Source organism: Microplitis mediator, chromosome 10 (assembly GCF_029852145.1).
Source record: "Microplitis mediator isolate UGA2020A chromosome 10, iyMicMedi2.1, whole genome shotgun sequence".
In the NCBI taxonomy this organism is placed as follows: domain Eukaryota; kingdom Metazoa; phylum Arthropoda; class Insecta; order Hymenoptera; family Braconidae; genus Microplitis; species Microplitis mediator.
Genome location: NC_079978.1, coordinates 2,400,021 through 2,416,324, shown reverse-complemented (window position 1 = coordinate 2,416,324; position 16,304 = coordinate 2,400,021). Strand labels below are relative to the sequence as shown.

Here is a 16,304-nt window from a genome sequence, read left to right as displayed (position 1 = left end):
GAGCCGGTCAATTGGTAATTTATCATTTCTTCAATTCCATTAATAAACTTATTATTGTTACTGTCTGATGTACATCAGTAGTTGACAATTAGTTTATGTAATTGAAGATGCTGCGCAAATGTAGGGCACAGAAATTAAAATAAACCGCTCAGTGTTTAATGCACACGAGGAAACAGACTGATTTCAGCATTGAACATAACGCGGGACCTTTACCCTCGGCTTAGCTGATAACCTTCTGCAGGGAAATGCTTCATATATCTAACAATATATGTATTTATATTAATATAAATATTATCGTGACGTTTTTTCGTCACAAGACAGCAAGACAGCGAGCAGTGTTGACTTAAACGCTTTACCAAGTAGACACACTGACAAGTGTTTAATAAAACTACTTTATATATTTATTTTATATAGATATAGATATATATACCTATAGATTTAATAAATATTCAGATAGTTCAATTGCTTCATTCAGTAGCTCTATGACATGTGCAAGAGTGTCATGAATATATTTATTAAATTTAAGTGATAAAATTATTTTAAATATGAGGTTTCATATTATTTTTATATTTATTTTTACCCTGGAAATTGTTTATGGAGTAAGTAATTTATTATATTTTAATTACCAATTAATGGAACAAATTATTTTAATTAATAAAATTAAATTTAAATTCAAATTCCAATGAATTTGAATTTAAATTTTACTATTAAGAGACTGAATGAATGATTTTAAAATTTTTGTTTGATATTTAAACCCAAGTAAGCATGAATATTAAACGAAGTGAAGATAAAAGATAAGATAGTAATGAAAGGTAGTAATTAAAAAAAAAATATGAAACACGTGTTCTGGAATTATTGTAGATTTATGATCCAGCATTAACGACAACAAAACCACCAAAGCGCCGAGAATCTTTGCCTTGGTATTTGTCAGGTGAAGATTCCGTACCACCCGCAGAATTTATCCTGCCCCCTAGAGAACCGGAAACCCAGACGCTGAGTAATTTCGGTGGTAAAACTCCGAGCGATTGGCGTAAGAATTCCGCAAGTGACATTGAACAGCGAACTGAACTTTCATATAATAATTATTTGAATTACGACAAAGCTCACAGATTTAACGACCAAGAGACGCAGCCTGTAATTAGCGATGCCAGTAAAATTCAAAATAAATTTTCATCTTACAATTTAAACGGCAATTTGTACGACCGAAATTTGGCTGAAGGTAAACCGAAAGGTGTCAAAGGAGGTGGTAAAAATCTAAACGTAAATAAAAATAAAATACTTGTACCGGAGCAGAGTCTCTACGAAGGAGTAACTGACGATTTAAATGTACGTTGGCACGTTTATTTGACAAATAATTTACGAATGCTTATTAATATTTATTAAAAAATTTTTTTATAAGAAAAATATGAAACATATTTGATTTAATAAAACAATTAACATTCAAATTATGCTATGATTGCACGCAGTGGACATTTAAATTTTTAATAACGGCATGAATAAATTTTACCTCTGGAAAATGTGATACAATTAAATTTAATACTACATATTTAATCGATTAATGCATGATGCGAAACAGGAGTTAACTTTTTAATTAAATCACCCAATGAACAGATTTATCGCCAGTGTATTGATTATTAATTTCAAGGTTTCATTTACTACTAACTCTTCACCTGGTGAAATAACTAAACGTTTACGTTGCATCGGCTTCCGTTTAAATTTCAAATTTTGTGAGGAAAATTAACTTCTGCTGGAATCGGAGTAGAAAAGTTGAGCTTGAAGACTTGGCATGCAAATGGGCGCTAATAAAATAATTTAAAGGAATTTGTTTTCGACAGAAACCTCGAAAGGAAGCGATAGTAAGACCAGAAGGTGAATTTTCAAACGTAGCCAAGTATGATCGTGCGGTAGGAGTTGAGTGTCCGCACCCGGAAGCGACTGGTCAGTTTATTTATCCAGTCGATTGTAATTTCTTTGTGAACTGTTGGAAGGGACGTGCTTTTATTCAGCCGTGCGCACCTGGAACTAGATTCAATCCCTTAACCCTCGAGTGCGATTTTCCCCACAAAGTTAAGTGCTACGGTGGAGAGTTGGCTGACTTTGTTGCATCGGATTACTCCCAACCGGAAATTCCAGGAGCACGAGAGCCTTTGTCTGATAAATATTCTACACTAATTACTGCTGAATTTAATGTATGTGAGATTATAGAATATAAGTTTGATCAAACTCACTCAGAAGTTTATAAATCTATTGATAATTCCTTTTGTAAATTTGTAGAGATTAAAACTTAACGCTTATCTGCTAGTTTACAGTTTAATCAGTTATTTTATTTTTTATTTTTGCTAGAGATATCAACCAAAATGTCCAGAACAAATGACCGGTTATCTGCCGCATCCGAATGACTGCAAAAAATTTCTCCAATGTGTCAATGGGAGAACGATAATTAAAAGCTGCGGCACTGGAACAGTATTCAATCCCATAATCGGCCTCTGTGATTGGCCTAAGAATGTATGGGGGTGCGAAAATGCCATCGAAGAAACCCAAGACGCACCGTCTCTGTATTTATCTCCGCCGCGATCCTCACCAATGTCGTCACCCTTCAGAGATAGTTCGTCAAGTTATGCAATTCCGAATAATCAAAATACTTGGAGACCAATACCAGCTCGACAACAAGTGATTCAACCGGTAGTTTGTCCCCGCGATTTCTCGGGAATCCTGAAGCATCCCACGGATTGTGGTAAATTTTTACAATGCGATCATGGATCAACTTTCATAATGGATTGCGGTCCGGGAACTGTTTTCAATCCCAGTATCAGTGTCTGCGATTGGCCGTACAATGTGCCAGGTTGTGATCAGACAACCGGAAGTAGTAACGGAGCACGTGAGGGCCGTATACAAGAGTCGGGTTCTTGGAATCATGGTCAAGGAAATTCGAACAATGGATTCACTCAAAATCGTCCGGGTTATAATCAAAATAATCCACCTTGTTTATATCCGGGTTGTTCGAATCCAGGACAGGGTCAAGTACAAGGTCATGGTCAAGGATATGGACAAGGAAGATTTCCACCAAGACAACCTCATCAAAATTACCCACCACTTATTGACAACCGACCGACTGCAAGAACAAATTCTTACAATCCGTCACAAAATCCACCAAATATTTATCAAAATCATCCTAGTCGTGATATTTATAATAAGCCAAGAGAGTTTCCGCCGTATCGAGGCAACATTTACGTTGAAGCAAACAGAGGAAATTCCCCAAGTCCTGGTAATAATCAATGGAAACCCATTACGGATAATCAATGGAATAAACCAACTTGGAGACCTATTTACTCTGACTCAACAACAAAGCCCACTGTATTGAATGGCCACGGATATGGATATGAACCTTCAAACGGGTTTACTCCTGGCCGGTGGTCTGATGAAAACGCGTCTCCAAAACCAACCAATCAAGGTAAGTAACGCATTTGTATTAGTATCTATGCGTAGAGCTGCTCTACAAGCTTCTCTGAAGCTCTTGTAACTAAAACCTTTCCTCAGCATGCTAACCAATGCTTCGCTCTTACATATGTCTATTTTTTACAATCACAAAAAAAGTATCATATTGAGAAAATCCAATCTCAGTTAATCCAAATTGAACAGCAAATACTAATTTAGCAGCATTGATAAATTTTAAAGGCCTTCCAATAAGTTTGACGGATCAACTCAGCTACCGACCGCCAATGCCAGATAATTCAAAGACGGATCCCTGGTCAAGTAACGCGGGTATTTATAATCAAGCTAAAGGTCAGCCGTCAGGTATGAATAGATTCCTAAATTGAAAGTATAACTATATATACATATATTTCTTTTTTTGAAATAATATAATAATTAATTAGATCTAAATTTCATCCCGAAACCCAGATCGTGACACAAATATGACTTTCATCATGAATTTGTATCAACAACTTTAATCACGACAAAATTATGACTCAGTAAAATTTAAATCCAAGTGATCCGAAGTTCATTCACTAAATTAATTCTACAATCGAAACTGATTTACGTAAATCAAGTACTTGATAGAAGAAGTTTATTTGTAATTTCTGAATCGATAAATTTGACAAAAGGTTTAATTCAGTAAAAATTCAGTCAAGTTTCTATCGAAGTCATCCCAAGTCCAATTAAAAGACGTAATAAATTAATTTTGTAATTGATACTGATTTACTAGACGAAAAGTTGGAGTAAATTTGTCATGAAAGTCATATTTGTGTCACGATCTGAGTTTCGTCATAAAATTTAGATCTAAATTTATTATGAACGAAATTTTTTGTACACAGAAAATCAATACCTACTATTGTACTTTTAGCCACTTCATCTACGCAGCCAAAGTCACCTGGAGTTTACGTCAACATAAACGGGACTCGTGTCTACGGGCATTATATTCTGAGGAGTGATTCAAATACCACGAGTACGAATAAAAAACCACCTAATTTCGGTTACGGTGCGCCGGCTTATTATAATAATACAAATATTAATGAATCTAAATGGAAGCCCCGTAATAATTCATACCCAGACATTCATCCTCATTCGACCAGTCAGTCGAATCCCGGGAACCATTACCAGCAAAATAACCCGTCATGGAAGCCTATTAAGCACAATAACAAGACGCAATATACCATGAACAACCACTTTAATCAGTCTCACATCGGATGGAAGCCCGAGAACAAAACAAACAACGATTTATACAACCATAAGACGCGTATTCCACCCACGAGTACACTGAAGCCGGTTCATCCCCACGAAGAACCCGAGGGTGGCGGCAATTATAATATTCGCAATGAAAGTCCTGGTACTACAACTGATGCTTTCACTCCGTCTTATGCTCCCCCTGTTACTCCCCCGACAAATAGACAAGAGAGAATTTTACCTGACAGTTTATCAGAGCCTTGGGAAAAGCCCGATACAAATGCGCCGACGGTATCGATTGATGAAGACAACATTAATTACGGGTACGACGACGAGCTGGGCTACGAAAATAAAATAAATTCAGTGTCTATTGAACCCAGCGTCGATAGATATGACGTCGATGTCCTGGATATCGACACGTGGAAGCCGAAAGTTGTAAATAAGAGCAAAAATAAAACCACCACTGAGAGTACCAGCAGCGTAATGAAGATTGATGTGAAGACCGTGGATCTAGATATTTTTAATGTTGAATCTGCGCCTTGGAAGCAAAGTAAGTAATTTTAATGTAAATAAGTAAGTAAGTAAAGTAAGTAAATGTACATTAAAAACTTGCGCTGAGTTTTTTTTTTGTCGTTACTTTTCTGTTCTTTGTCGACGCTTTTAATGAATTTTTAGCACTGCTTGCTAGCGGCACCAATCAACGTTTTAATATTTATTGTAATTTATTATCCATTTTGTTTTATTATTAAGCGAAAAAAATTTTTTATTATTCAACAGTCGAGACGGCCTTCCCGGTTTATTATGTTCCGCCTGTTCACTCACTCGGTCATACGGACACGAAATTAATTACTCCTTTATCCGGCCAGGTATTGTGTTTTAATATTTGTTTGATTGTTTTATTTAATTTAAATATTAAAAGGCACCGCCACGTTTTTAAATTATGAAAAAAAAATATATGTTTTTATATTCTTTAAATAAATTTTAACAGCTTCTATTGTTGATATTTTTATTTTAAAAGCTTAAGCTTTAAAATAATTAATCTCTTACAAAAAAAAATTTTAATTCAAATTTTTAATTTATTGGATTGCCAAGAAAATATTTTTTTAATTGTAATAAAAATCTACTGCCGTTAAAAATTTATGACCACGAAAAAAAATGTTGCAGTTACAGGACAAGTCCCGTAGCTGCAACAGGAAATCTGTTGAATAAATTTTTATTAAAATAAGAAATATTGTACTTAAGTTTTGTGAAAATTTTTAGTTTCGTTTTATAAATCAAGCAAAAAAGTTTTCTTGAATTTTATTTTCTTTAATTACTGAGTGAGATTAACATTTAATTAAAAGTTTTAATGTCTGCAGATTTTAAGACTGCGAGGCGGGTCCAGCAACAGAGACGGATACGTTGAAGTTCAAGGTATCGAACCTGGATGGGGACTTATCTGTGACACTAAATTTGGATGGACTTTAAAAGAAGCCAATTTAGTGTGCCGTCAACTCGGATTTACGAGGTTCAATTAATAAATAAATTAATTTAGCAATTAGTTTTAATAATTACTGACGAGTTAATTATTTAGAGGCGCGGAAACAGCTTGGCAAGGACGGACTAAAAAAGATGATACACCGGAGTGGGTTGCCGCGACGAGTGTCCAATGTCAGGGGAACGAGACTAATTTCCAGACATGTAAATTTACTCACGGAAGTGAGTGCAGCATTGAACGGGACGCAGTCGGAGTCAGTTGTCTGCCTAATCGAGTTGCTTATTGTCGGGGTGATGAGACTCCCCATGACGGGAACTGCTACCACCTCGCAGACGCGAGCTCGGGATTAAATCACGCCGAGGCATTGAAATACTGCGCCTCGAAGAATGCCAGACTCGTTGACATCACGAGTCAGGGCGAAAATAATTTCATTTCCGAGTGGTTGATTCAACGTCATCCGGATATCGAGTCAATTATGACCTCGGGAATTGGGTTCACGACTTTTAATCGGTCTATTTGGTTGTGGGAAGACTCAGCCAAAGCTAAATTCAAGTTAGTTTTATTTTACGTATAATTAAATCCCAAGTTTACTTTGTAAAGTTAAAATTTTAATCCACTTACAGATTTTCGAAATGGTGGCCGGGGTGGAAAGATGAGAAAAAAATTCCGCCGTGGGCAGGATCAAGACCCGTTTGTATAATAATGAAAAAAAAATATCCTTGTTACAATAACCCCGATTCCACGTGCATGTCTGATTACTTTTTCTGGGACATTGAAGACTGCGCGGCCTCCATGAAGGGCCACGCTTATGTTTGTAAAAGACCTTACGACGACATAAGTACGTTTGTTATTAAATCCTAGACTGCAATATTTGGCTGCTTATCTCTCTTATCAACTGCCAACTCCATAGTATGCATAACTGTCTCAATATTTAACGGTTTAATATTTACAGGTTGTGTTTACGGTAAAGGACATCAGTATCTAGGCAAAGCCAGCGTTGCGGCTTCGGGTAAACCTTGTTTGCCCTGGAACCATACATCCGTGGCTTATCCTCTTCTCGTAAACGTACGTTAAAGCGCAAGTTTTAATTTTAAAGTAAACAGATGAATAAATATATTAATTTTGATTTTTTTTTAAATTCAGGTCTTGGATCGCGGGGTCAGAGAAAAATTAAAGACTCATAATTACTGCAGAAATCCGAACCCTATGAAGGACTCGAAGCCTTGGTGCTTTACTGGAGTATCTGGGGAACAAGAATATTGTGACATTCCTTCTTGCGGTCATATCGGTAATTAAAAGAAAATAATGATAAATTTTTTATAGTTTTGTTTACAAATAATTTTATTGATATTCATTTAAATCAATAGGCACAGTAAGGTCTCCAGTGGGCGGGACGTGCAAAGAAGGACATTTTGAATGCTTACCCGAAGAATGTATTCCGTCTCATTGGGTCTGTGATGGCGAAGCTGTGAGTTTTGCTAAAATTTTTAGTAAGCTATCAATTATTTAAAATATTTATCAACTTTTCAGGATTGTACCAATGGTAGGGATGAGCTCCTGTGTTCCGAGCATCTAGATTTCTTTAAACGGACACCAGACCACAGACTTACTGGCCACGATGTAGAAAAATGGCTCAACACTCCACCAAAGACTTGTGCTTTGCGTTGCAAAGAAGCTAAATTCACTTGCCGCTCGTTTTCTCACAAGTAAATTTACGGAATTAGTATGGAGGGGGGTGATGTGGACTGATAATTAATTAATTTTTTTTAGGATAAATGAAAATTTATGTTTGCTGAGCGATAGTAATATCGGAGCCACTGGGGCGTTAGAAGCCGTCACGGGCTTCGATTATTACGAGATGATTGATCTGAGCGTTGATTGCACGGGAATGTTCGTTTGCAATAATAAAAAGTGTATCAATCAAACACAAGTGTGTGATGGCAAAAATGACTGCAATGATCGCTCTGACGAAAGCACTTGTAAGCTAGAGAAATTGGATTACGGAATACGACTGAGTGGTTCGGAAAATGAACACGAAGGTCGTGTTGAAGTTAAAAGTAAGTAAATTTAATTACTAATATTATTATTATGAATTTAATCTGAATTTATTTTTAGTAATGGGTCTGTGGGGACAAGTTTGTGACGACGGGTTCGGTATGATAGACGCTGACGTTATTTGCCGGGAGATAGGATTCGAATTGGGAGCTTTAGAAATTCGCCCGGGAGGATTTTTTGGTAACATGGATCCGCCGACGCGGTTTATGGTCGACCAGTTGAAATGCAGAGGCAACGAAACTTCTCTAAGAGAGTGTGACTTTGACGGATGGGGAGTCCACGATTGCTCGCCTGAAGAAGCCGTCGGTGTCGTCTGCAAAACGGCCGTCGACACCTGCCCCGAGGGAAACTGGAAGTGTGACACCAGTCCCGTTTGCATTCCCACTCCCTTTATTTGTGACGAAGTCGTTGATTGTCCTGATTCTTCCGACGAAAGTTCTGCTCACTGCGATGTAAATTTTCCGTCATAAAATAATTACTGATTAAATACCAAGATAATTATCATTATTTCTGTTATCTTATAGGCGCCATTCGAAGTACGTTTAGTTAACGGCACTAATCCGTCAGAAGGTCGTGTGGAAATTCGCCATCACGGTGTATGGGGTACCATCTGCGACGATGATTTCAGTCACGCCGCTGCAAAAGTTGTCTGCCGATCACTGGGTTTCGGCGGCTCCGCAATCGCCAGAAAAGACGCGTTCTTTGGCTCCGGCGAAGGCCCGATTTGGCTTGACGAGGTAATTTTACTTAAACAAAATTTAATTGATAAGAAAATACTATAAGTAAATATTTATTGAAGGTATTCTGCTACGGAAATGAAACCCAAATTCATCGATGCGAGCACAGCCCCTGGGGTCAAAGTAATTGCAATCATGAGGAAGACGTCGGAGTAATTTGCCAAGACGTTTCAGTAAATATCGAAGAGGTAACTGATGATATTTCTATTTGATTTATTACTTATATTAGTAAATTACTGGCATAAAATACTCACTATGTATCAAATAAAAAAACCAGAAAATTTTTTACGAATAAAACAATTCAACAGAATTTGTCATCATTATTATTATTGACCCTTTGCGTTACTTATTTTTAAGTATCAATTTTTTTTGATAGGACGATATTAACCGCGTGGTTACGGAGATAAATATCAATGACATTCTGCCGAGTAATTGCGGAAAACGGGCGGAAGATTTTAATAATGAAGAGGAAATATTTGCTAAAGTTGTTTACGGTTCATTGGCCCCGAAAGACTCGTATCCGTGGCAGGTAATTAAAAAAATAATGGCTATTATTGTTATTATCACGAATAAATAATAGCAGAGATGTAAATATATGCAGTGATAATATAATATATTTTTATTCAGGCAAGTATACGAGTGCGGGGTCACAGCAGGTCAAATCATTGGTGCGGTGCAGTCGTTATCTCTCCTCTGCATGTCTTGACAGCGGCCCATTGTCTCGAGGGCTACAACAAGGGTACTTATTTTGTTCGCGCTGGAGATTACAATACTGAGGTAATAAAAAATATTATGTTATATTTATTTTTTTCTGCGAAAAAAAAAAAATTTATAATTACGTATTACGCTGGAAAAAAGTTTATAAGGATTTAAACTTTTAAAAGTTTGCGGTGGGAGAATCAGTTAAATTTTTTACCCGGCATTTTCCGAGGGATAATTTTTTTTCCAAGGGAAATATTTAGTAATTAATTTTTTTTTTAATAGATAGAGGAAGGCACCGAAGCGGAGGCAAATATAGAAGATTATTACATCCACGAGGAATTCCGGAAGGGTCATCGTATGAACAATGACATTGCTTTGGTGTTATTGAAAGGTCGTGGTATTCCACTCGGTAAGCACATAATGCCAATTTGTCTGCCACCGAGAAACGCAGAATATTCTGATGGCTTGAACTGTACGATCAGTGGGTTCGGGAGCATCGAGACTGGAAAATCTGGTGAGTTGGCATATCATGCGTTACTTGACTCTATTTCCCTCTTCCATCTCTTCCATTTCCGCTGTTCGCCTCTTCCAATTCCAACATTTACGTCCAACGTCAGTAGGTGAATTATAATCACGGAGATCCTTGATTTTATAGCGCACTCGAGGGATTTGCGCTTCGGATGGATTCCACTGATTGACCAAAATATTTGCCGTGCAGACTACGTTTACGGTGAAGGCGCTATAAGTGATGGTATGATGTGTGCAGGATATTTAAATGAAGGCGTAGATGCCTGCGATGGAGATTCCGGCGGACCACTTGCATGTCATCATAATGGTAATTCCATTCATTTTAATTTTTAATTTAATTTATAAATATTTATCACTAATTCAAATTCCACGTCTTCGTTATCTAGACCCACTGGCTCTTTTCGTAATACTCATTTTTTAGTTTATTAATCAGCCACCAAAGCTAAGTGAGTTTTCTATTTCGGGCGGCTCTAACTACAGGAGTGCGAAAACATGATTAAATCCGTATTACGTAATTAATTGACTTGTCTTCACTCGCTTCATAAGCTCCAGACTAGTCTGTAATCCTCTTAACAAATTATCAAAATCCTCTCTAATTATAATCGATAATTACTCAAAATAATTTCCATTTTATTGATTATTTTAGTTACGGTTAAATTTCCGCTCGACATTTGAATTTTTTTTCCCGGGCTTATTTAAGGCCCATCGGTAACCGACTTTTGATTTAATTTTTTTTTACCATAGACATTCTAGTCATCAAATAAAAAATTCTTATTTGCTTCAGAAAAAATTGTAATTAATTTTACAAAAAAAAAATTTAATGAAAGCCCACAAATAATAAATTACAAAAATATATAAAATTAATTTACTAATAAGTTTGGAAGGCACTTAAAAGTATTAAAAAAATATATATATATATATATATATCTCAGATGACCTTTAAAGGGTAAAAAAAAAATTTGTTTTATAAATTAAATTGCACATTTTAATGACGGCCCATAGTTGGTTGAACTTTTGAGTCTCCTATAAAAAAATGAAGGAGTATATGTTAAAAATATGAGCCAACTTACACAGATACTTGTAATATGATGTCTTGATATCGATACAGGCGTGTTCACCCTTTACGGCATCACCAGCTGGGGTCAGCATTGCGGGAAAGCAAACAAGCCCGGAGTTTACGTACGTATTGCTCATTACCGAGATTGGATCGATGAAAAAATACGAGACTCGTTATCTGGCAGGTAGACCATGCACGACTGGAACTTAAACTTCCGAGCTCGTTTTTTATTTAAGAGCCAGGGATGGAAACAAGGATACTTTGGGTTCTATCGATAATTAATATAAATAAAAATAAATAAATAATTTATGTAAAACGTATACTTTTAAGTTTCTATTTAAGTTTTTATTTCATTCTCTCGTTTCTTTTTCTACAATAATTTTAGTTGTTCTTTATCATTAATTCATTTTAGTTTTTCTTATATATATATTTATATATTTATATAATATCATAATAATAATATATAACGAAAAAGTATATATGTACAAGTCCCAACGTATTCGGTCGTAATACAGCGCAAGTAAAAACATTATTATTGTAAATTGACATATTTACACTGAGGACGGGTTTAAAACGTAAAAAGTTTTATAATAATTATTATTATTATCATTATTATTATTATTATAATTATTAATATTATTTATGTTTTACAAACATACAGTCATATATATTTTTAGTGCATGAATGTGTAGTGCGAACATTTTTATTTCAATTGATACAAATATTTGAACACAACTTAAAATTTTTCGTATAAATAATTCCGACTTTCCTCACTTTTAGACACAGAAAAAATTATGATCGATACGTGGCAATATATATATTTATATATATATTATGATTGGTTGTTACTCGCGTCTAAAAATGAAAACAATTTTTTTTGTTTTATGTGTTTGTGTATATAAATGTAAATGTATATAGATTCGATTTATCTGCAACTGTATGAGGTGTTTTTATTAAAAGTTTCTGTTCATATAACTCTCAGCAATATCATTTTCCCGATGAGATATAAATAACAACATCCATAATGTATATAATGTTTATTTGTACGTGCGAACGAACAATTTATATTTTTAAATTTTAAATCGTTAATATTTAAACACTTTGTATTTATTTACTTTTTTTTTAATAGATTAGTTTCACTCACGTGGAATGTGGGGTAAAATATTTCACAGAAAAAAAAATTCCTTGGCGCAAGAAATATTTTGCACTGTGACTTGAAGACAAAAATTTTCTTACGACTGAAAAAAATTTTTTTTTTACCTCAAGAAAGTTTTTGCTTTTAGTAAATAATTCAAAAAATTTCTTGAGACGTCAAAATTTTATGATACTGCAGTTAGCCGACTAATAGTTTTTAGATTTTTCCAAAAACGATAAATTATAAAATAAAAATATTTTGAAAAATTGCACTTATAGTTTTCTTAATTTTCTACATGTGCATATTTTTATTTATTTATTTTTTTAAATTAAATGATAAAAAAAAGTTAAAAAATCTTTAATTGTCTGCTGACTTCAGAACCATACAATTTTTGGCGCCAAAAAATTATTTTTTCTGCGTACGTTTAATTTAAATAAAACCTTAACATTTTTTTTTCTTCAAACAACTCAATTTATTTAAATATCTATAAATATAAATAGTTTAAAATATATAATTGTATTTTAAAATTTAAAAACCGGATTTAAATAAATTGTTAAAAACATTTCGCTTGGCTGTCTTTTAAATTTATCGATAACTAATAACTAGTGACTAGAAAACAAACAATTATTTAAGATGTTTTTCTGTTCATGAGACATTTTATTAAAATGCTCGTGCGTTTATGATACTTCATATATTTTAAGTGTCTAATTCATACTTTTTTATATATGTCGAGTTTTCATACGTCAATACAAGTATTATATATATTTAATTGTATACTCTAAACAGACTCGTCCATTCGACCATACACTAATTTTTTTAGCTCCATTACCTCAACATTACGAATACGTACACGTAAGTAATTTTTTTTTCTTTTTTTCTTTTTTTTTTACTATTTACAGAACTAATAGTAAGTGTCTCATTATAATTCAGTACTATAAGACATGTATTTATTATTTATTACTTGTTTTTGCGTCTGTATAATAAAAGAGATTGACGTAATTGCTTAATTTATATTTTTAGCAGTCCGTTAATACAAAACGCAGCGGATTTAGCGAAGCGTTTTTAAATTAAAATCACTTTATAAAATAGTAAATGTAATAAAAGATTAAAATGCAGGTTCAAAAGCTTTTGTTTAAAAAAATATAAAATTATTGCGCGGGAAATTTTGATTTAATTTAAAATAAAAGGGTAAAATAATGATAAAAATAAAATGGGATTACATTGATACGCCGTGATTAATACGGACAATGGAAAATTATCCATGTCTACAGTTAACGATATATATATATATATATATATATATTTTATAAATGGTCTCTTGTTATTGATAATTTGAATTGAATACTCGATAACGTGCATATGATTAGTTGGGCTCAATAAATTATAAATTAAAAATATATTGGCATCGCGCCAGATAATTCGATATTCAAAATAATTTGAATTTTTTTGAGAACTGAAAGTACTAAAAAATTGTTTGTAAATAAATTTCGAACCGCACTATTTTATCTAGTTTATATTTTTTAGTGAATACTTTCTTCTGCAGCCTTTTCGTGTCGAGATGCAGCGGCGCACATTTTAAATAATTAATAACTTTTTGTTATTTTAAATACGATTGACTGGTGTTACTGTTGTTGGTAGTGATTTTTTTAGACATATGTATCTCGTTGTTACGGTTATGTAATCACGGTTTTAATCCCACGTATTTTTAAAATCCCAAGGAGAGTAAACTCTTGGTCCCTATTTGTAATAAAAAAATCGCTTCCGTTTTTTTTTTCCTGTAGTATTTTACGTGGATTCATTTTCTTTTCTCAAATTTTAAACAAATCGTCTACCGATTTATTTATGACGACTATTTGAACAGTAGTTAATTTTATATTTATATTAATTAAATTAACTAATCAAATTATAATACTAATTTTAATACTTAGTCGAGAGAGTTGTTTTTTCTTATCACTATTAAATATTTTATTTTTATAAATAATTTCAGTGGATAATAAATTTACTGGATTTCAAAAATCCTCCTTTTAAAATCCACTCAATATTATTATTTTGTTTATATTTATCGCTATCATATATTCATATATTAATATATTAAACGAGCGTATATCAAAAGGTATTTCTATGTACAGTTAAATAATCAACTTGACAGTATCTCAAAATAATTAAAAAATCTAAAACAAGATTTCATTTAAAAGGACAAACTCTCTCGTTTAATTTTAATAAAAGGTGGGAGGGGAGGGGGTAAAAGTAATAAAAAATATAAACTTTGAGATACTTCCAAGCGGATAAATGCATACTCAATAAAAACTCTTAATGCATATTAAAGTTGATACTGTTTTAAAATCGTAGTATGAGTTTGTAGTTTAGAATCAGGAGTTTTTAAATTTGGCTTAATCGACTTACTTTGATCAGCCTGTCGTAAATCTTTATGTTTAATCTTAATATGTATGATTATTATGTTCTTATATATATTAGTATTAATATATACGTGTCTACTTCAGTATCTCTCCCACTCAGTAGCGCTAGCTCTTTTTCACTGGGCATTTAAATCAGATCTGCAACAACACAAAGTGATGTAATTTATTATTTAATCAATCAATCTATTAAGAAATGGAACAAGTTTCTCGTTTTATCTCTTCAATATTTCTTTTTTTTTAACTTACTTTAAAGCTTTATAACGTTCCTTCTCTGGATTGTTGTCAGGTGGCTCGCATTCAAAGGAAGCTAAGGCAAGAGCTATAAAAAATTCAATCAATACACAATTAAAATATTCTTTTACACTTTAAATATATTATCTTATAAATCAATATCAACTCGACATTTCTTTTACGAAGTTTAGATGAGAAATTTTATTCACTTCTTTATAATTTTAATTGATTTATAAAAATAAAAAAATTTTATAATTATTATGTGATTTTCTTATTATTGTGCAGTAAACTGTACTTGGAAAATGATAAAACAAACTGACAAATCAGTGGGTTAGTAGAAAATTATCTATTGGGGACCGCGGATTTTTCAAAATTCAAAATTGGCGGGTAGTTTCAAACTTTTCTTAGTGTTATTTAAATATTTATTTTCGAATTTCGGGCCTATCCAATAAATAATTTCGCGGTTTTTTTTATACTAGATCATTTATTTTTGATAATTAGTTTGGTTTTAGTGATGATTTAAATATTAATTCAAAAATTTAGGAAATCGATCGCGATTTCTATCAGTTGATTCTTCGGGTCAACTAAAATATTTTGACCCCTTGGGTTACAAAAGGTCACATAAAATTTTTAGACTTTTTTGTCTCGATATTTTCATTGCTGCTATTTTTTGACTGGGAAAATATTCAAATTATTGCACTACTTTTACCCGCCATTTTGTTTTTCATGACGAAATTCCTCATACTTTTTTTCTCTTGAATCGAAAAAAAAGTCTGCGGTTTTTATTGATTTTCAAAAAATAAAGTACGCGGTTCAAAAAAATACGTCGGGCAGCATTCAAAGTTTACTATTTACCCGCATTTGAACACAAATAATTACGGCTGTTGTTCAGATTCAAATTTTCTGTAGAAATATGACAAAAAAAGCAAACTAATATTTTAGGTGACGGTCCCTTTAAATCAAAATTAAAAAAAAAAAGGAGATTAAAGATTATAAGAAAATAGTTGTATATATACCATTTTCAGTGAGCACTGGACTGGCTTGTAGAAAAGCAATGACCCGTGAATTCTTTTCAAAAGGACAAGCCACCTGCTTCCATGCTATGAACTCAGTCACCTGTTTGGCGAGTTGCCAAAACTTTTCAAAGTTGATGTGACCATTTGGAAGTCTGTAAAGTACACGCATTGATAACTTTAACGTCACTAACTACTATCAAAAGTGCATTAACAACAAAAACAAAAAGCAAATAAATAAATAAGTAAAACAAACTGCGATAAAACAAAAATAAACAAATATAGCAAAG

The 16,304-nt window shown here is 33.2% G+C and overlaps 2 protein-coding genes across 4 annotated transcripts in view; one reads left to right on the top strand and one right to left on the bottom strand.

Moving 5' to 3' along the window:
• The first annotated feature begins 318 nt into the window (after window positions 1-318).
• On the top strand, window positions 319-12,580 carry LOC130675448 (uncharacterized). 3 transcript variants are annotated; one of them, XM_057481142.1, is made up of 24 exons: window positions 319-599; window positions 862-1,030; window positions 1,103-1,326; window positions 1,836-2,189; window positions 2,344-3,451; window positions 3,676-3,795; window positions 4,343-5,212; window positions 5,440-5,528; window positions 6,021-6,169; window positions 6,236-6,691; window positions 6,763-6,977; window positions 7,092-7,204; window positions 7,283-7,427; window positions 7,507-7,607; window positions 7,670-7,845; window positions 7,910-8,196; window positions 8,255-8,646; window positions 8,719-8,931; window positions 8,994-9,119; window positions 9,308-9,460; window positions 9,559-9,708; window positions 9,916-10,147; window positions 10,289-10,468; window positions 11,270-12,580. In XM_057481142.1, the coding sequence occupies exons 1-24, from the start codon at window positions 546-548 to the stop codon at window positions 11,404-11,406; spliced, it is 6,213 nt and encodes a 2,070-aa protein (XP_057337125.1). In that variant the 5' UTR covers window positions 319-545; the 3' UTR covers window positions 11,407-12,580. The 3 variants fall into 3 exon arrangements, with proteins under 3 accessions (XP_057337125.1, XP_057337124.1, XP_057337127.1); XM_057481141.1 differs by having other exon boundaries at window positions 862-1,326; XM_057481144.1 differs by lacking the exons at window positions 3,676-3,795; window positions 4,343-5,212 and having other exon boundaries at window positions 320-599; window positions 862-1,326; window positions 11,270-12,390.
• LOC130675449 (uncharacterized) overlaps window positions 11,631-16,304 on the bottom strand; it is a 188,385-nt gene continuing 183,711 nt past the window's right edge. The window contains exons 12-14 of the mRNA XM_057481145.1: window positions 16,018-16,169; window positions 15,017-15,089; window positions 11,631-14,908 (exon numbers count right to left, since the gene is read on the bottom strand). Of these exons, the coding sequence (XP_057337128.1) occupies window positions 14,887-14,908; window positions 15,017-15,089; window positions 16,018-16,169 (247 nt within the window). The 3' untranslated portion in view covers window positions 11,631-14,886. The remainder of the gene's footprint in view (window positions 14,909-15,016; window positions 15,090-16,017; window positions 16,170-16,304) is intronic.

Bases quoted from the DNA above. Each gene is read 5' to 3' on its own strand.
- LOC130675448 (XM_057481141.1), top strand. From the start codon at position 546: ATGAGGTTTCATATTATTTTTATATTTATTTTTACCCTGGAAATTGTT. The intron at 8,647-8,718 runs GTAAATTTTCCG...GTTATCTTATAG, and splicing joins AAAGTTCTGCTCACTGCGAT to GCGCCATTCGAAGTACGTTT. The intron at 9,709-9,915 runs GTAATAAAAAAT...TTTTTTTAATAG, and splicing joins CTGGAGATTACAATACTGAG to ATAGAGGAAGGCACCGAAGC.